This window comes from Grammomys surdaster, unplaced genomic scaffold, assembly GCF_004785775.1.
Source record: "Grammomys surdaster isolate TR1022 unplaced genomic scaffold, NIH_TR_1.0 62, whole genome shotgun sequence".
Classification (NCBI taxonomy): domain Eukaryota; kingdom Metazoa; phylum Chordata; class Mammalia; order Rodentia; family Muridae; genus Grammomys; species Grammomys surdaster.
In genome coordinates, this window is record NW_021604564.1 from 20,019,075 (window position 1) to 20,035,601 (window position 16,527).

Consider the following 16,527-nt stretch of genomic DNA (forward strand, 5'->3'; position numbering starts at 1 on the left):
CTCTCTCTCTCTCTCTCTCTCTCTCTCTCTCTCTCTCTCTCTCTCTCTCTCTCTGTGTGTGTGTGTGTGTGTATGTGTGTGTGTGCATGTGTGCATGCACGCTCGCTCCTGCATGTGTGATTAAGGGCACATACATGTCAAGATGCTAATGTGAAGGTCAAAGGACAATCTGTAGTAGTCCGTTCTCCCTTCTAACATAGGGCAGAACTCAGGCCATCAGACTTGGTGGCTGGCAGGTGCCTTTCTTTCCTGAGACACTTTCCTCTTACTAAGATTCTTTCCCTTCTATTTTCCTAGAAGGAATTAATCATCTCTTTTACTTTGCTTGTGCCTAAAGGCTTTGTGTTTTCCTTTTTCATGTGCCCTACACTGACAAGGAGCCACTTCTGACTGAAACCCAAAGCAAAATAAGACAGAGGCAGCAGGCTCTCCACTCTGCTGCTGTCAAGACCTGTGCCCTCCCTCCCACCAGAGCCAGTCTCCTGTGCAAGGCCCACTACACTCTTCTTCTTTAAGTCCCAATTCTGTCTTCTCAGCAAAATACTTGGGCTCTTCAAATACTGCAACAGAAATGGAGGATCAAATGCATTAAAGATACAGTCTTCTGCAGTCTAAGTATCACCACTAAGAACTCCTGAGGTTCTGATTTGGTCCAAGTGACAGATCACAAACTTCAGCTTCATGACTGAACGTAGGAGAGAACAGACCCAGAGGGCTAAGTAATTTGTTCATAAAAAATCACCCAGCTTTTGTAGAAGAAGCGAGAGAACAAAATAGCCTCAGGAATTCAACTCCTAGTGATTTTTCTAGGACCCTTCCTATCTGAAGGGCATTCTGAGAATCTCTGAGAGACTCAAAGATAGAAGCCGTGGCACTGTCAGAGAGGGAAAAGAAGCTGCACACTCACGGATGGAAACAAACTTCTCACAACATGAAATACATCATCTATCCTTCACTGAAACAAGAGCTATAACATAGACTATCTTCCTGTACTCTGACTGGTGACCTACCAGCTCTCATACCACCTCACTTATAGTCCAGTGATTCTCAACCCACAGGTCACAACCACTTGGGCGAACTATCTCCAAAAGCATTTACATTTCAACTCATAACAGTAGTAAAATTACAGTTATGAAGTAGCAGCAGAAATATCTTTATGGTTGGGGGTCACTACGACATGAGGACCTACATAAAAGGGTCCTAGCATTGGGAAGGTTGAGAACTGCTGCTACAGCTCATCACAGGATGCATCTCTCAAAGACCTAGGCTTATTTGTATCCTTTAAATGCATTATTCAATGACAATCCTGATGAACTAAACCAAAAAGGAAATAATTTAAATCCCTGAAAGTTAATTAACTGCAAGTAAACAAGAAATCCATTTTTACTTCAATCTTGGAAATTTTTCTGAAACATAGCATTATTTTCTGCTTGAGTATGTCACATTTATACCCCTTTAAAGTAGCTGAGTGTCCTTAGGCCACTGTACAATGGAGAAAGTGAACCTGGAAAGTACGTTTGAATTAATCCTGATATAATCTTTTGTAGCTTTCTCTCCATTCCCTAATGTTGGAGGCATCGAGACAACCCGGCTTATCTGGGACTTTAGTCCAACAGTACTGTGCCAGTGTGCTGCTGCCTGCTGAAGATGGGATCTTAAAGGCTAAAAAGCACAACTTAAACAACTTCTACAAGCCAAGAACTGTTCACTGCATTGGTGGCTTCCTGACAGAAAGCTAGATATTAGAAAACAGTGAGGGAAAAGATAAAAGACTGCCTTATCCAACTAAGTATCAACATTACACAAACTACTTCATTTCATGCCATACATCTTAGTTTTAAATATAATTAATGATTTCATCTGGTTCAAGTATAGATTTTTAGTCTGCAAGGAAATAAAAATATTCTTAAAAAAATAAAAATATTCTTTAGGAGGTTGCACAAATGAGCAGCACCTGGAGCACAACTGACAGGGGAGCAAATTGGACGGTCAGGAGATGTCCCGTGTCTGCATGCTCTGTAGTGTCTGATAAGCAGCCTGCACTTCCTGTAGCCGGCTGACAGCATTCCTTCCAGCTCCTTCCAGAGAGCAAGTTTAGCCATCACCTCCCTCCAAGAGGATGTACTGCTGCCACAGGCTACTGGCTCTCCTAGCTAAATTACACCTGCCCCTGCCCAGGCCATTTTCAACTAACATCCCCAGCTCCTTTTCCCAGGCCACACAGGTGGTGCTCGACACGAGAAAGATATCAAAAGTTTGCCAACCTAAGGAAGAGGAAAAGGGTTACTAGATTAAACAGGATTCTTGGGAAGCAAGAGACAAGAGGATCCGGAACAAAGACTTAAGAGGAAGAAAATTTGATTTTTCTTTTTTCTTAAATTTGGTTTTTCAAGGCAGGTTTCTCTGTCTATCTCTGGCTGTCCTAGAACTAGCTCTATAGGCTAGGCTGGCCTCACACTCACAGAGATCCTCTGCCTCCTGAGTGCTGGGATTAAAGGCATGTGCCACCACACCTGGCAGTAGATTTTTTCTACTGCTATTAGAAGCCTAGTGGAGACCTTCTTCCAGGAGACAGCCTCAATGATTCAGCAGTCAATGGTGAAGATAAGATTTACTTTGCTATGTATTTAAAAGGCTAGAACCGAGTGGCTGGTAAATATGATCAAGCAGACACTCTTCAGTCCTCAAGTGTTAAGACCACTTAGATATTACCAAGTTTCCAAGAAAAGTCAATAGTGGTATGAATGCAAGGAAATGCAAAGGACATGCAATACTCAGGCGATGTTAAGAGTCTTGTTTTTATTCTAGACCAAAAAGGAGGAAGGAAAGGTGGGGGGGAGGAAAAAACAGAAAAATTTCCATAATCTGAATAGTAAAACTCACCTGTTTGCTTTACAAAATAAAAAAATGCCCACACTGTGAACACAGACCACTCTGTGCTTAAACCTCTGTGTTCCCTTCCCTCCTTTTTTAACTCAATACATTTAAGAATCATATTGAGAAAAATTATTTTCCTAAAAAGAGTATGGCTTAGCAGTAGAGCACACACTGCACATTTAATCCCAAGGCGCCAAAATGAGTGGTTTATCTGAGGGGAAATAAAAAAATCAAATATAGTATTTTGGATTTAGCCAAACAATTTTTCAAGCACCTTTTACCACTGAACTCACAAAACACAGTGACTAGATTAACAGAAGCCCAGTATTACCCTACAGGAAAAAGTCATAATAGTAAAGTCTAGAAAGTGTTCCTATTATGTTTCCCTAAGAAAAACCATGTACATGGAAAATGGCTTCCTGGCCAACTAACACCTTAAAATTTCAAAACAAAAATGACTTTAATGAGGACATGGTATTTGTTTAAAAAAAAAATGAAGGAAAGAAAGAAAAAGAAAAGAAGGAAGGAAGGAAGGAAGGAAGGAAGGAAGGAAGGAAGGAAAAGAAAACTGATTCATTCATTTATTTCCCTCCAAAATGTTCATTTTCTTATCCCTAAGTTCAACTTCCATCTCAACTCCATTAAGATACTCAGGCCCACATTTCAAAGAAATGGTTTTGTTTTAAGAGTGTTTTGCCTGTAGGCATGCATGCACACCAAGTACCTGTAAAGGCTGGATGAGGGCACTGGATCCCCTGGAACTGGAGTCACGGATGACTGTGAACTCCCATGTGGATACCTAGCCTGGGTCCTCTTAACAGTCACCTCTCTGGGTTTGGAATTAATTTTTGAAATGCAATTCTAGTTAGTTGATATCTAGTTCACAAGAGTCAGTGTTTCAAAATATCCCAATACCTTAGTAAGCACAGAAGGCAGACCTGTGTGAGTTCAAGGTCAGTCTAGTCTACAAAGCAAGCCCCAGGCTAACATGGCTACTCAGTGAGACTCAAAATAAAATCAAAATAACCTTTTCGAGCATGTGTCACTATCATTAAAGGTTCTGTGTGTCATAGGCGCCAGTGAGATGTCTCTGCCTGTAAAGGCACTCCCCACCATGCCTGATGACAGAGTTCAATCTCCCACAAGTTGTCCTGACTTCCAAATGTGCACTGCGGCAGTATGTGCCCCATACATAAATAAATAAATGCAATACATTTTTGAAAGTTCTGTGTGGCTATTCCTATGTGATTAGCATGTGCTTAACGTTTTTAGGTTCCTATGAGATTTTTAAATGCTAGCTTGGTCTAGTGAGTTAGTTTTTCTTATGTAAGACCAAGTCTGCTGTAAACATAGTTCAGTGTTACTCATACCCCAAACACTCAACTACAAATGGCCCTCCCATAGATCACAGGCCAAAAGTGCAGGAAAAGTCAATTACATGGGAAGACTTTCACCTGGGGACAAAGTGCTACTCCAGGAAGGTCAGGCTAAGGTAAGAGTAAACTGTGTACATCTTTCCTTTCACCGCAGAGGCACACTAAAGCATGGTTTATTGAAAATGTCTACTCTAAAGCCCAGTCCCGGCAAGGTTCCCACCCCACCCTGTACCTCCTAATTGCAGTATAATTTGGAGAAAACTAATCTCTGCTTCAGTAAACAAAGTATTACAGTTCTAGGCATTTAACTTGAATTAATTTAACCTTAACTTGTACATAGTAATGATTCTTCTTAGTCCATAAATTTAGCAAGAGTATCAGTGGATGCAGGGGTGGCAAACAAAAAGTATTTAAATAGTAAATGAAAAATAATGACCATAATAAAAAAAATAACAGCTTGTGTTTGAGTTACTACTGTTTCAGACTTTATGCTAGCCACTTACTCTTCTTTTCTCTTCTCTTTTTTTGGGAGTCGGGGGACCCCGAGGAGAGCTAAGATCTCCCTCTGTGGCCACAGGCTAGCTTGAAACCTGAGAGACAGTTCTGTTTCAGCTGCCCAGGCTGGGTTTAGAGTCAATGGATCATCTTGATTTACATATAAGGACTCTGAAAAGTGGTCTCACTGGGCCCATCTTAAGGAAAAAAAAATCAAGTCTCAGAGTGCAAAAGGAGAAGAACTGGTACTGACAGTATGGTGCCCAACTTCAGAGAAAACAGTTCTTCTACTCATTCCACACACACCCTCATGTAACCATGAGAATACAGGTTATACCAGTGCGAACGCCGATTCAGCAGAAAGTGCAGGGAGTGGAAGGCAGCACTCTCCATCCATCCACACTGTCAGAACCAAGAGCTCCTGGCCCACAGGTAAATATCACCACTCTAACACAGACTCCCTAAACACTGGCTCCCAGACTAGTACCCAGGCTAATACAGGAACTTACAACATCTATTTAGGGCTCTGCTGGTAAATGGGTAGGGTTATTTTTAAGACAAATAATAAAACAAGATGAAAAGCATATTTATGGCTCCATGACAGTCTATTTTTAAACAGATGACAGTCTATAGCTTTGAATAAAGAAGCAAAAAGCCTACAGCTACTAGAAATCAGTGTTTCCTTCTCCAATGAAAAAGGCTCGACTCTAAATATAAACAAACAGGTTACAAACTTAAGACACTAGGTACAATTTCCAACACTAAGCTAAATGAACCTGAACGAAGAATATTCTTTTACATTATAATCTGCAGTATAGAATAATTACTTACTACTTGGCCTGTGTAGGTTATAATCCACTTTTTAGTTTCCTGCACCATGAATAATAGTTTAAATCATCTAAGAGATATGCAGTGTCCTGCTACTGGGTGGAATGTGGAGTACTCTGTGTAGTTACTATGTGCAATGATAGAATCGGAAAGTTCATCTGTATGATTCAAATGGTTCCATAGAGTGTTCCTTGCATTTTTGAGACAGGATCATGCTCACACTGTAGCCCAGGCTGGCCAAGACCTCACCACACAGCCTTGTAGTCCACACGACCCTGTCTCATCATCCCCACTGCTCAATCACACCTGACCCTCACTGGGTTTTAACATTTAAACAAATTTCTCTCTATTACTCCTCAAAATTGTTAGATTACTCAAAAGATGGCTGTTGTTGACAACGGAATAATATCTTGATTTCCTAACAAAGCATGTTTGACTTATTTAAGTTTTTACTAACTTCTAGTTACATATAGTAAAGGACAGAAACAAGCTCCTTCAACCTCACTTTTGCTGGTAACTTCAACTGAGCTTCCCTAACTCCCTGCTTGACCCTCTAACAAGCAGCCATTATAGCTAACGTTCCTCTCCAACGTTGGGTGGAAAGATATATTTTGCTCCAGCCACTTGGGAAGCTGATATAGAAAGCTCATTTGAACCCACAAGTTGGAGACTAGCCTTGGCAATCTCATCTCAAAAATAAATAAAAATGTTAAAAAAAATTTTCTCTTTCCATACGTATTTTTCTACAAAAAATAATAAAATAAAAAAATAAAATAAAATAAAATGACAGAAAAAAAGAACCCAAAGAACTGAGTATTTTCAATTTTCATAGATAACAATGGCTAGCATTCAACAGTCAATACAATATTTGTTTCATAAAGATCCTTAAAAAGTAGAACCTAATTTTAAGATTCCTTACCTACTCAAATTTTAAATAATACCTATAATGTAACAAATACTCTAAATGAAGGAGGGACTGCTCATGTGTCCCATACATAACTAAGGATGCCCTGGAACTTCTGACCCTCTTGTCTAGGCCTCTAGTGTGCTGGGATTACAGGCATATACCACATGGCCAGCTTATAGATAGGGTCGTGGGAATGAAACCCAGGGCTTTATAAAGCGCCCTATCAACACTCAGTCCCATAAATGGTTATTAAAATTAAAATCAAAACATAGCAACCTAAAAAGGAGGTAAGTCGTATATACTTCATCAACTGATCACTGTGCTCAGTGGTGAGGGGCTCAAAAGTGTAATTCAATACTTTTTTTTAAAAAAAAGAAAATTACTATTGAAAATTAAATCTCTTAAGTTGTTACAATTCAGACCCACAATATTAAAACATTTCACAAACATACTGAAGATGGCTTTGGGGTGCTTTCTCTTGCCTGAGGGGTACTAACCTAAAGTAGTATGTCAAAGCAATCACTTAGCCACTCAGGGACTTGTTTCTGTCCACACGGCAACTGAATCCCACTTAGAACTGTTTCCCTTCATCAACTGTCATGGCCCAAACACCACATAGTGGGTGCTATTTATGTTTTGATTTGTTGTTGGTTTGCTTGCTTGCTTGCTTGGAGGTAGGGTCTTACTGTACAGCACTGGCTATCTCTGAACTCATTATGTTGTCCAGGCTGGCCTTGAACTCCCACTTGTGATCCTCCTGTCTTACCTCCCAGCGCTGCCATTACAAGCATGCATCATCATCATGTCGAGAACTGCACATCTTGTCCTTTAAAAAAGAGACTTTTCTTGGGCTGGGGATGTAGGCAATGGTAGAATACTTGTTTACCACGCACAAGCCTTAGCACCTCAAAAGCTGTGTGTGAAAATGGCTTCTCTTGATTTTTCTTTATATATGCCCCAATCTAAAAGATCCAAATAAACAGGCACTAGACTCAAGTGAGTCTTATTCTTTTACAACTTAAAAAAAAAACCAAACTCAGTTTATTTACAATATTTTTCACCATATACCAAGAGTTTTCATTTTCAACTACATATTTAATATTTATATCAGATCATTTGATTTAAAATAGAAGCAACTTGGTTGGATTCGATGTAAGGACCTAGAGCCTGACAAGCCAGAGATTCCATATCAGTCGTGAAATATTGCTTGCTTTTTTTATAAAGGGAGGAAAGTGAGAACTAGAGTTGGAATCAAGTATGGAGTTAGGGACCCTGTGTGTAGTCTCTGTTCTTTCCCATACCAGCTCTTCTCCTTGCTCACATCACTAACCCACCAAGACATGTGCCAGCTATGCTGACAGGAGGTGGTAATACTGCCTACTCCACAAGTGGGCGTAGGAATACATGGTTATCAGCTGTCAGACTAGCATGCACTATGTTCTCAAAAATCTCAATTTCTTCTCTCCTTAAAAGCCAAGTTTTCTGCACACAGTCATTGATGTACCAAATCACCAAAACATCCAACAACTTAAGAATATTTTTTTAATTACCCCTAGAACAGCTAGAGGAAAATGTTGTATTAAGCATTACATAGTGAAACAGAATTCAAAACAAACTTAATGAGAGTCTTGTTCGTAAAGGACTATCATATTGTAACAGGATACCTGAGACAAAAGAAAAGCTGCCATACTGTTCAGAGTTTAGCAGTGCTTCCTGTCTCTCACGGAAGAAAAACTCTGGTATCTTTCCAATGTTCACCAGGCAAAGCACAACACCTATTACTTCCCGGTTTTGCTCTAGTGACCTCTTCAACTCATGTCACACACTGCTCTCGGCTACCAGCCTCCCAAACACGTTTCTGCAAGGTTCAGTCTCTCAACTCCCGGTTTTCTCAGGTGTTAGCTCATCAGCCGTGCAGATGTGACTTTGTTATTTTGTATCCACACTTCCACCGGCTCTACTGCTCCTGTCTTGCCCAGTAACATGTAACACCTTCTAACTGTAGGGAAAGAAATATGTACAACGTTTATTTTTTGACTTTCCCGAGATTTCTGTCTGATATATACAGATATATCTCACAGTGTGAAGTACATGGCAGATACCTAATGAATACCAAAAGCAATCAGACCTTTTCAAAACTTTACTTGTGGATATACAGAATATATGCAACAAATTCTAATGAACAACCCAGAACAGATTTACATACTGAATTTTAGGGCCTGCTACTTGCAGAAAATATAATTGTACATTTCAAAGTCTATACATTTTAAATTCGTTCAAGCAGTAATTAACAACCCATTAATTTTAATTTTGCTACTTAACATAGTTATTGTAATAGTTATTTTCCTATTTATGATAATTTAATCTTAAATGCAATTTTCAACCATTTTTCTAAAGTTCATGTGATTTTAAAGACTTATTTATATGTACCACAAACACCAGCAAATGATAGACTGGGAGAAAACAGTTACATTTTTGTAACCATCTTACAAATCTGAACCTCGAAACCTTCTGGAGCCTCAATTTCTACTACTGTAAAGGGGCTGGGGAGCATATCAAGTGATCTAAGACACTATATGTCTAAAAGCTTCTGTAATTTATAAAAATCTAATAAATTACATCTACACATATCTTACACAGTTAAAAAAAATCATTAGAATCATAAAATTATTAAGCTTGGTAGAACTTTAGAAGTTAACAAACCCAGTCCTGTCATCTAATAAATAAGGAAAAAAACTCAGGTGTTTTGAGTATTTCTTAAAATACACTTGCCTATCATGCATGAAACCCTGCCTAGGTTTGATCCCAGCTCTGGGCTATTTTTGGTCTCTGTGTGAGTATGAGAGGTAGGTAACTTTTTTTTTTTCCTCCCTTATAAAAATATGTGAGATATTCTATTATTATGTCTTTCCTAGAACTGACAATAATTCGTTTTGTAGAAATTAGTTGCAGTGCACATACCAAAAACAAAACTAACAGCCTCACCAAACTGTTTAATAACGTTTAGGAAAACAACTATAAATTTACAATAAAATACTTTTACTGTAAGATTCTTATAGACCCATATGGACTTTCTAAACGAACAAGATCATACCAAGACAGTAACGTGTGACATGAGTCAAGGCATAGAAAGTCCTTTAAATTAAGGGCATCTTAACAACCAGTAACCACAACCAGTACGACTGCATGACGTACGGCTAAGCTCCAGAATGAGCTAATTTAATATTAACCAAAGGAACAGAAGGCTACAAGTCCTAACCAAAGTGAGTTCTAAAGCTTGAATCCTATATTCCTAATGAGCACTGGCAGGCACTGAGTTCGAGGGCAGGTGTCTCTCGTGGGCTGTGGGAAACTGCATGCATACACATGATGAATGTCCATCAGAGATGCGCACTATATTCACTTCAGCCTGCTAAATGCACCTCAGTAAGAGAGTGGAAACTCTTGGGGGTTCAGGAGTAATATTCAAGGCCTGTTCAAATAATTAAAGGAGAAACTGCAGACTCTCTGTTGGGTCTCTGAACTTTTACTGTACTCTCAATCCAAACACTAACCTGAACTTTCTTACAAATATAAAGTTTTACCAACTTAGCACAGAAGAGAAATCCTGACTATGTGGGACCAAACCACATAATACACACATGACACCAAGGCAGCTGGAGGTTGGGGCCATATAAGTGTCACTGAGCGAAAACAACCCCCCACGACTGAAGACTGGGATATACACCCTCCTCAAAGAGGCCTTTCAGCTTTCCGGAGCGAAAGACCTCATCGCTTTTACTCTTCTCCAAGCAGCCTGCCGGGAACTCCAACAAGGTGTGACTGTATACTTCCAAACTGAAAAGCAGTGACCAGCAGCGCCAGGTACTTAATGACAAAGGACTCAGCTCACCACGGCGTCTTCCAGCCTCCGTGACTTTTTCTCACCCAAACAAAAACCAGGAGAGGAGCAACTTGACAAACTGTTTTTTAAGAATCACAAATGGTCCCTAACTGCTATAATAAAGCAATTACTCCTCCCACCCCAAGCAAATAGAGCAGGCGCTCGGAAGGCAGCAGGTCTCGGGTCCTCCGGCTGCACTTCCGTCCGCAGCCCGGAGCCTCCCAGTCCCCTCGCGGGGACCGAGCCGCCCCAACTCCTGGGCGCCTGGCGCCAGCGCGGACCGGCAAGGCCGACGCCGGCTCGCTAGGGCCGCCAGCACCGAGGGACCCGGCCGGGACCAGAGAGCGCCAGGCCCGCTGCCCAGGCGCCGCCCGGCCGCACAATGGGGCGCGGGCCGTCCCCCAACGCCTCCGCGCCCGGCGCCCGGCCCCGCTCCGGCGACTAGGCCCCGCCGCGCTCCGCTGCCCGGCCCTCGCGTAGCGGCGGCGCCAGGAAGGGACAGGCCGAGCCGGGCGCCGGCTGAGCAGCGGTAGCGGAGCGCAGCGGGGCCGGGGGCCCGGGCCGGGCGGCACGGCGCCGCGGTGCCTCACCATGTTGGTGTCCTCCGGACCTCTCCCCTCCTCCTCCGGCTCCGCAGCGAATGGACGGCGGCGGCAGCGGCGGCGCCTCTCACGGGCTCGCCGGGCTCCCGCTCATGCGCAGTGCGGCGGCCCGCGGAGCGGCCGGGCCGCGGGAGGCGGAGGGCGCGGGCCCCGGGGTGGGCGGCCTGGCCTGCCGGCATCCGTGGCGCGAGCGGCCGGACGATCCGGCCGCCCGGGCTGAGGACACGCGCTGAGACCCGCGCGGCGGGCGGCCGCGGGCACAGTGAGGACGAAGCGCCGGGGCCCTGCCTGCGCCCCCACTCAGGGCGCCCTCGTCACGGCCGCGTCCTGTCCTCCGTGCGCGCCTAATAGCTCCACGTCAGAGTTCCCCGGGTAAGTTTTTGGAAGAATCCAGGAGACTATTGCGCCTAGGGTCACTGTCATGCCTGGTGGACCGGCAAAGCTTGACCTAGCCTGGCTGCTGGGCTGCGGTCCACAGGACGCATGTGTGCTGCAAGGAGAAAGAAATACAGTACTCCCTGCAGAGGAAGGAAATAAAACAAAGGTACGGCACTTAGAAAAGGCTGTCCAAGATTGCCCAGGTTTGTATATGTCACCTAACAGTACCATCCGCATCTTCATCACGAAACGTGGGTCTTCCTTCACCACCAGCAAACACCACCAGATCAGCCCTTGAAGTTAACAGTCTTCCAAGTTTCTGTTAAAACAACTGTGTTGCCGCTCTTCGCTCTTCGAGGCTTCCTGCTACTGCTTAGAGCTAGCCACGTGGTGGGAGCTCCCACAGTCCTGCAGAGGCAGATCTTTGGCACTACAGACCTGCTGTCACCCATTCATTCTTTACACCGTGTGTGTGTGTGTGTGTGTGTGTGTGTGTGTGTGTGTACACGCTGATGTGCCTAGCTTCTTGCTAGGCCATAAGAAAATAACAAGTAGCAAGCAAGGGTGAAACTGGATCACACTTGTGGATATTCTCTAGAAACTCAACCTAGCAACCTAAAATATTAACGAAGAAGACTCAGCCTCTTGCTACACTCCATTAGACTTTATTGCAACAACAGCTTGTAGGTTTTCTTAAAGCTCCTTTTCCCTAAGTGCCAATTCCAAGGGGGGTTATTCTTAGTTCCACTTGACCTTTTTCTCTCCTTCGTTTGAACACATTCTCCTAGAATTTCCATAATTTTTTATAACTTCATTTATTTCTAGTCTCCCTCCTCGTAACATTCTTCTTTGCTAGCTAAACTCTGGCTTTTCAGTGGTGGAGTTCCCAGAGCCATCCGGAATCTCTTCATATATTCTTTTTCCTAGACCCTGCCCATATTCCAGTGAAGCTCTGCAGTGGCATGTCCTAAACACAAATTCTGCTCATTCCACAGACCCCCAAAGCTCTACAAAGCCAAAAAATGATCCCTAAACCTGCTTTCCCCTGCTTTTTCGTCACACAAATTATCAGAACTGCCCACAATGGTTCTACTTCATCTCCCTTAGTTTAAGCTGGACAATTTCATCACCTGAGCAAACCTGCATTCTACCTCTGTCCCTTAACAAGGGTTCATCTCTCATCAGGACCCTCTTTTCTCCATCCTCTTTTGAGATGGGGTTTCATTATATAGTCCAGGCTAACAGCCAACAGTCCTGCCTGAGGTGTCTGTGACTACAGGCAAGTGTGTCCTCCACCCCATCTTCTCTAGACTTTTCCTTCTGTATCAGAGTTGTCTGTCCGCAATGTAGACTGGAGTCTCTTCCTTGAAGTCTCTGAGAACCTTCCTAACATGAGCGTCTCTGGAGTCATAGGCAGCTCTCTCCCTTTCTTTCTACTTCCTTTGTCATGACACGCCATACAAATGCTGCTCCTGTTTCCATGTGAAGCATATCATACTTCATATTTCCTGGCTTGGTCTTATTTTGTCCCTGACACACTAGGTCACAAGAGTGAAGACTCCCCGTGTATTGTACTATCTAAGCCTATAACACTCCTGCAAACTTGAGGTTGCGGCTACACTCATTCTGTAGGGAGCACTGAAGTACAGAGTGAGTAACAGGCTAAGGTTACACAGCAAGTAGTGAAGCTGGGGCTAGACTAGACAGTCTGCGTACAGTGTGATCTCTGGGAGCTAGACCAGACAGTCTGTGTACAGTGTGATCTCTTAGCTACTATAGTTTATTTCTTACTTTGGATTCTGCAGTTGGGGCATCTCCTTTGCAATTTCATGACCCCTAGATTAGATTTAGGACATCATCTGATAATCATTTGCCTCCAAAGCCAGGGCAAAGATCTGATCGCACCCATCTTTGAGGTAATTTTGTTTTGCTTTGTTTTTTAATGGGACCATTGATGCCATACAATTTGTATGGAGGTCAGAGGACAACCTCAGGTGTCAGCCCATGCTGGCCACTTGTTTAAAAGCAGGGTCCCTGTTGTTTTTCCACCTGATATGCCAGACTGGCTGACTCTTGAACTTCTGGGGATTCTTCAGTGTCTACATTCCATCTCCCTGTAGTAGTGGGACCACAGGCACATGAACTATGTGACCTACTTTTACATACTTCTGGGAATTTGAACTCAAATCCACACACTTATACAGCAAGGGTTTTACCCACTAAGCCAGCTTATCTTTGAGTTTTCAGTGTTGGGTAAGAAGCTGACCTGTATCTTTCTCTTGTTTCTCTCTCTCTCTCTCTCTCTCTCTCTCTCTCTCTCTCTCTCTCTCTCTCTCTCTCTCTCTCTCTCCTTTCTCTCCTTTCTCTCTCTCACACACACACCACAGTAGCAGCTGTATAATTAAAAGAAAATAGTCAATCTGATGGCTCTCCATTGGACTTAAGACTGCACAGAGCTGTGGGCATATAGCTCAGTAGTGGAATGTTTACCTAAGAGAACATAGTAACAGTTGGACCCAGTGTGATGGCACGAGCTTTTAAAATAGCACTTGCTAGGCTGATGCAAGTGTAGGCCAGCCTGGTCTACATGGCAAGTTCCAGCTCAACCAGAATCACACAGTGAGAGCCTAGCTCAAAAAAGTTATAATAATAACACTAGTGTCCATGCTGTTTGTTTTTGTAGTATGACAGTCACGCTCCTTGGCAGATGCATATTATACACATGGTCATATGATAAATGCAACAGCAGTTGTACCCATCCTACACTTCCAGGTTACAGAACCAAATTCTGTAGGAGAGCATCAACCGTTGTTATTGATAAGCATATTCATGAAAATTGTCCTGGTTACTTTTTTTTTAATGGAAGTTTCCTGAAGATAAAGCATAAGTTACAATAGTTGATTAACAGAAAGGTTCCATTAACATGTTGTTTCAAATACTTGCTTTTTTCAAACACAGGAATGCGTGTTTGTGTGTTGTGTGCAGGTGTGCACATACCTTTTGCACACATTGGAGGCCAGTGAGGAGATCAGATACAGTGTTCTATCACTCTAGCCTTCACTTTTTTGAATCAGGGTCTCCTACTGAACCTGGATAGGGAAGCTGCCGGCAGCCTCCAGTGGTCCTCTTACCTCAGCCTCACCCCCATGCTACTGAGGTTATAGACTGGCATGCCTAACTTGTACGTGGACGCTGGGATCTGAACTCAGGTGCCCATGCTTAAGTAGCAGGCTCTCTTACCTACTGAGCTCTCTCCAGCCCCGCAAATACATAATTTTAAAAACTATTTTATAGCAGTAATTTTGGTTCAGTTAAAAAAAAAGATGAAAACATCTGGCTGAAATCCAGTGTTGCATACATGCATACACACATTCTTTTTGCACTATAACTATAATGGCATAGTATTTGCAGATAGGTGACATTCCAAGGTGGGACCAATTTGGAAAACGTTGCTGCAAAAGCTTAAAGTTTTTATGTTAAGGTGAATACTCACTGATAAAAATCAATGCAACTCTGCTTACCGAAACATGTACAACCAAGTCTATAATTATAGAATCTGTGTTTAGCAGAAAGAAGAAATCTGAAAAGACAGATTGCTAACCTTTCTGGTAGTTCCTTTATCTAAAATGAAGCCTGCAGGCTAGCTTTATATACCCAGCTGCAGTTCTGAGGCGTGAGTCTGAGCCACAGAGTCACCAGCTTCTCACTCATAACTCGGGTGGACACAGTTCAGTCCTCTGTTCATGTAAAAATGGGCTTATTGTACTCAGGCTTGCATATCCAGAAATGTGTACTGGCTTTGACTGTTGCACCATATTTTAGCCTGAATAAAATAACCTGTAGATCTTTCTGATGCAGAAGTATAATGTGTGTGTGTGTGTGTGTGTGTGTGCGTGTGTGTGTGTGTGTATGTTGAAAATTGAACTCCAGGCCTCTCACATGCTCAGCACACCTGTGCCTCTGTACTTTACTCTCAGCCTCCAAAATATACATGTTTAAGGGAGAAGCCTTTTAAAAGATTAGACCTTATGGCTCATGTGGAATCCATGGTGGCCACAGGCCCCAATTCAAACCAAAAATATAAGATATGGGCTTAGAAATCAAAGCCTTTGCTGTCCCCTGCCCCAGTAAACATTACCAGTGAAGCTGAAGGAATGACTGCCTGGGACTCTTTCCTCCACATTCTGAACCATTCGAAGAGGAATCCTTAATCAGGACAAAGGGAGAAACCTCAGGGAATCAGGCATCATTATCCAATCCATAACAAAAAAGTAATACTTTGCTGGGTCACCTTCTAAATAGAAAATAGGAATATTCACCAGAGCCAGTCTGTCACCTCAAGGTCCATGCGGATCTGCTGATTTTAGCTGTTTCACACTCATGGTAGAGGATTGGGCTTGGAGCAAGTGACAGCTTGGACTGGGTGGGTCATCATAAGAAACTCAGACCGTCACTGCTGATGTCACAATGTCCTACTGTCCCAGAGTGAATCTGCCTCTCTCCCCAAGTAGGCTCAGTCCTTCCTAGATGAGACCCCCGGTCTGCTCAGGTATCCATCCTGAACAACTCTGTCTCAGTTTCAATGGATGAATTCAGTGTGGAGACCATAACCGCTGAAAGGAGTCCACAGAGCAAGGCAATCGATGGTCCTGGTTCCTCAGGCTTCTACCAGGTATGGCTGAAGAATACTATTATTGAACTATTACTGCTTCCTATCTTCAGTGAATGGATAGCACACAAGGTATAAAACTCTCTTTCTAGGAATCGGTATTCTCAAGTACAAATGAAAGTATTGTGTTAATTTTAATAAAATTCCACAAAAATCTTGTTTGTTTGATTCATTGCTAGTGAACTATCCCCCGGATCAGGGAAGTTGCCAGGTTTGCACACTTGTAATCCCAGCTTGGGGAGACTGAGGCAGAAGAATCTTGAGTTCCAGACCAGCAAGAGCCACACAGTTGAGACCCATCTTACAAAACAAAAAATTCAGGAAAATATAATCAGTCTTCCCTGGCACTCCGAGTGTGTGACTTTCATAGGCCACCATTGTTTCACAAATGTAACACCACACATGTGGGAAAATGGGAAACTATTTTAAATTCATGGTGACATTTAAAAAAAATTTAAAGGCCTCATCTATTGTTTAACACTACATTTAACCCAAATATATATTTAATGTAA

General features: G+C 42.7%; 1 protein-coding gene across 3 annotated transcripts in view; it reads right to left on the reverse strand.

Moving 5' to 3' along the window:
- Positions 1 to 11,670, reverse strand: part of Dcun1d1 (defective in cullin neddylation 1 domain containing 1) — a 40,267-nt gene extending 28,597 nt beyond the window's left edge. Inside the window, exon 1 of one of the 3 annotated variants that reach the window (XM_028763695.1) lies at positions 11,575 to 11,670. In XM_028763695.1, the coding sequence (XP_028619528.1) occupies positions 11,575 to 11,589 (15 nt within the window). In that variant the 5' untranslated portion in view covers positions 11,590 to 11,670. Of the gene's footprint in view, positions 1 to 8,147; positions 8,204 to 10,956; positions 11,016 to 11,574 lie in introns of those variants that run through there. The other 2 variants (XM_028763697.1, XM_028763691.1) reach the window with 2 other exon arrangements.
- Positions 11,671 to 16,527: the final 4,857 nt, after the last annotated feature.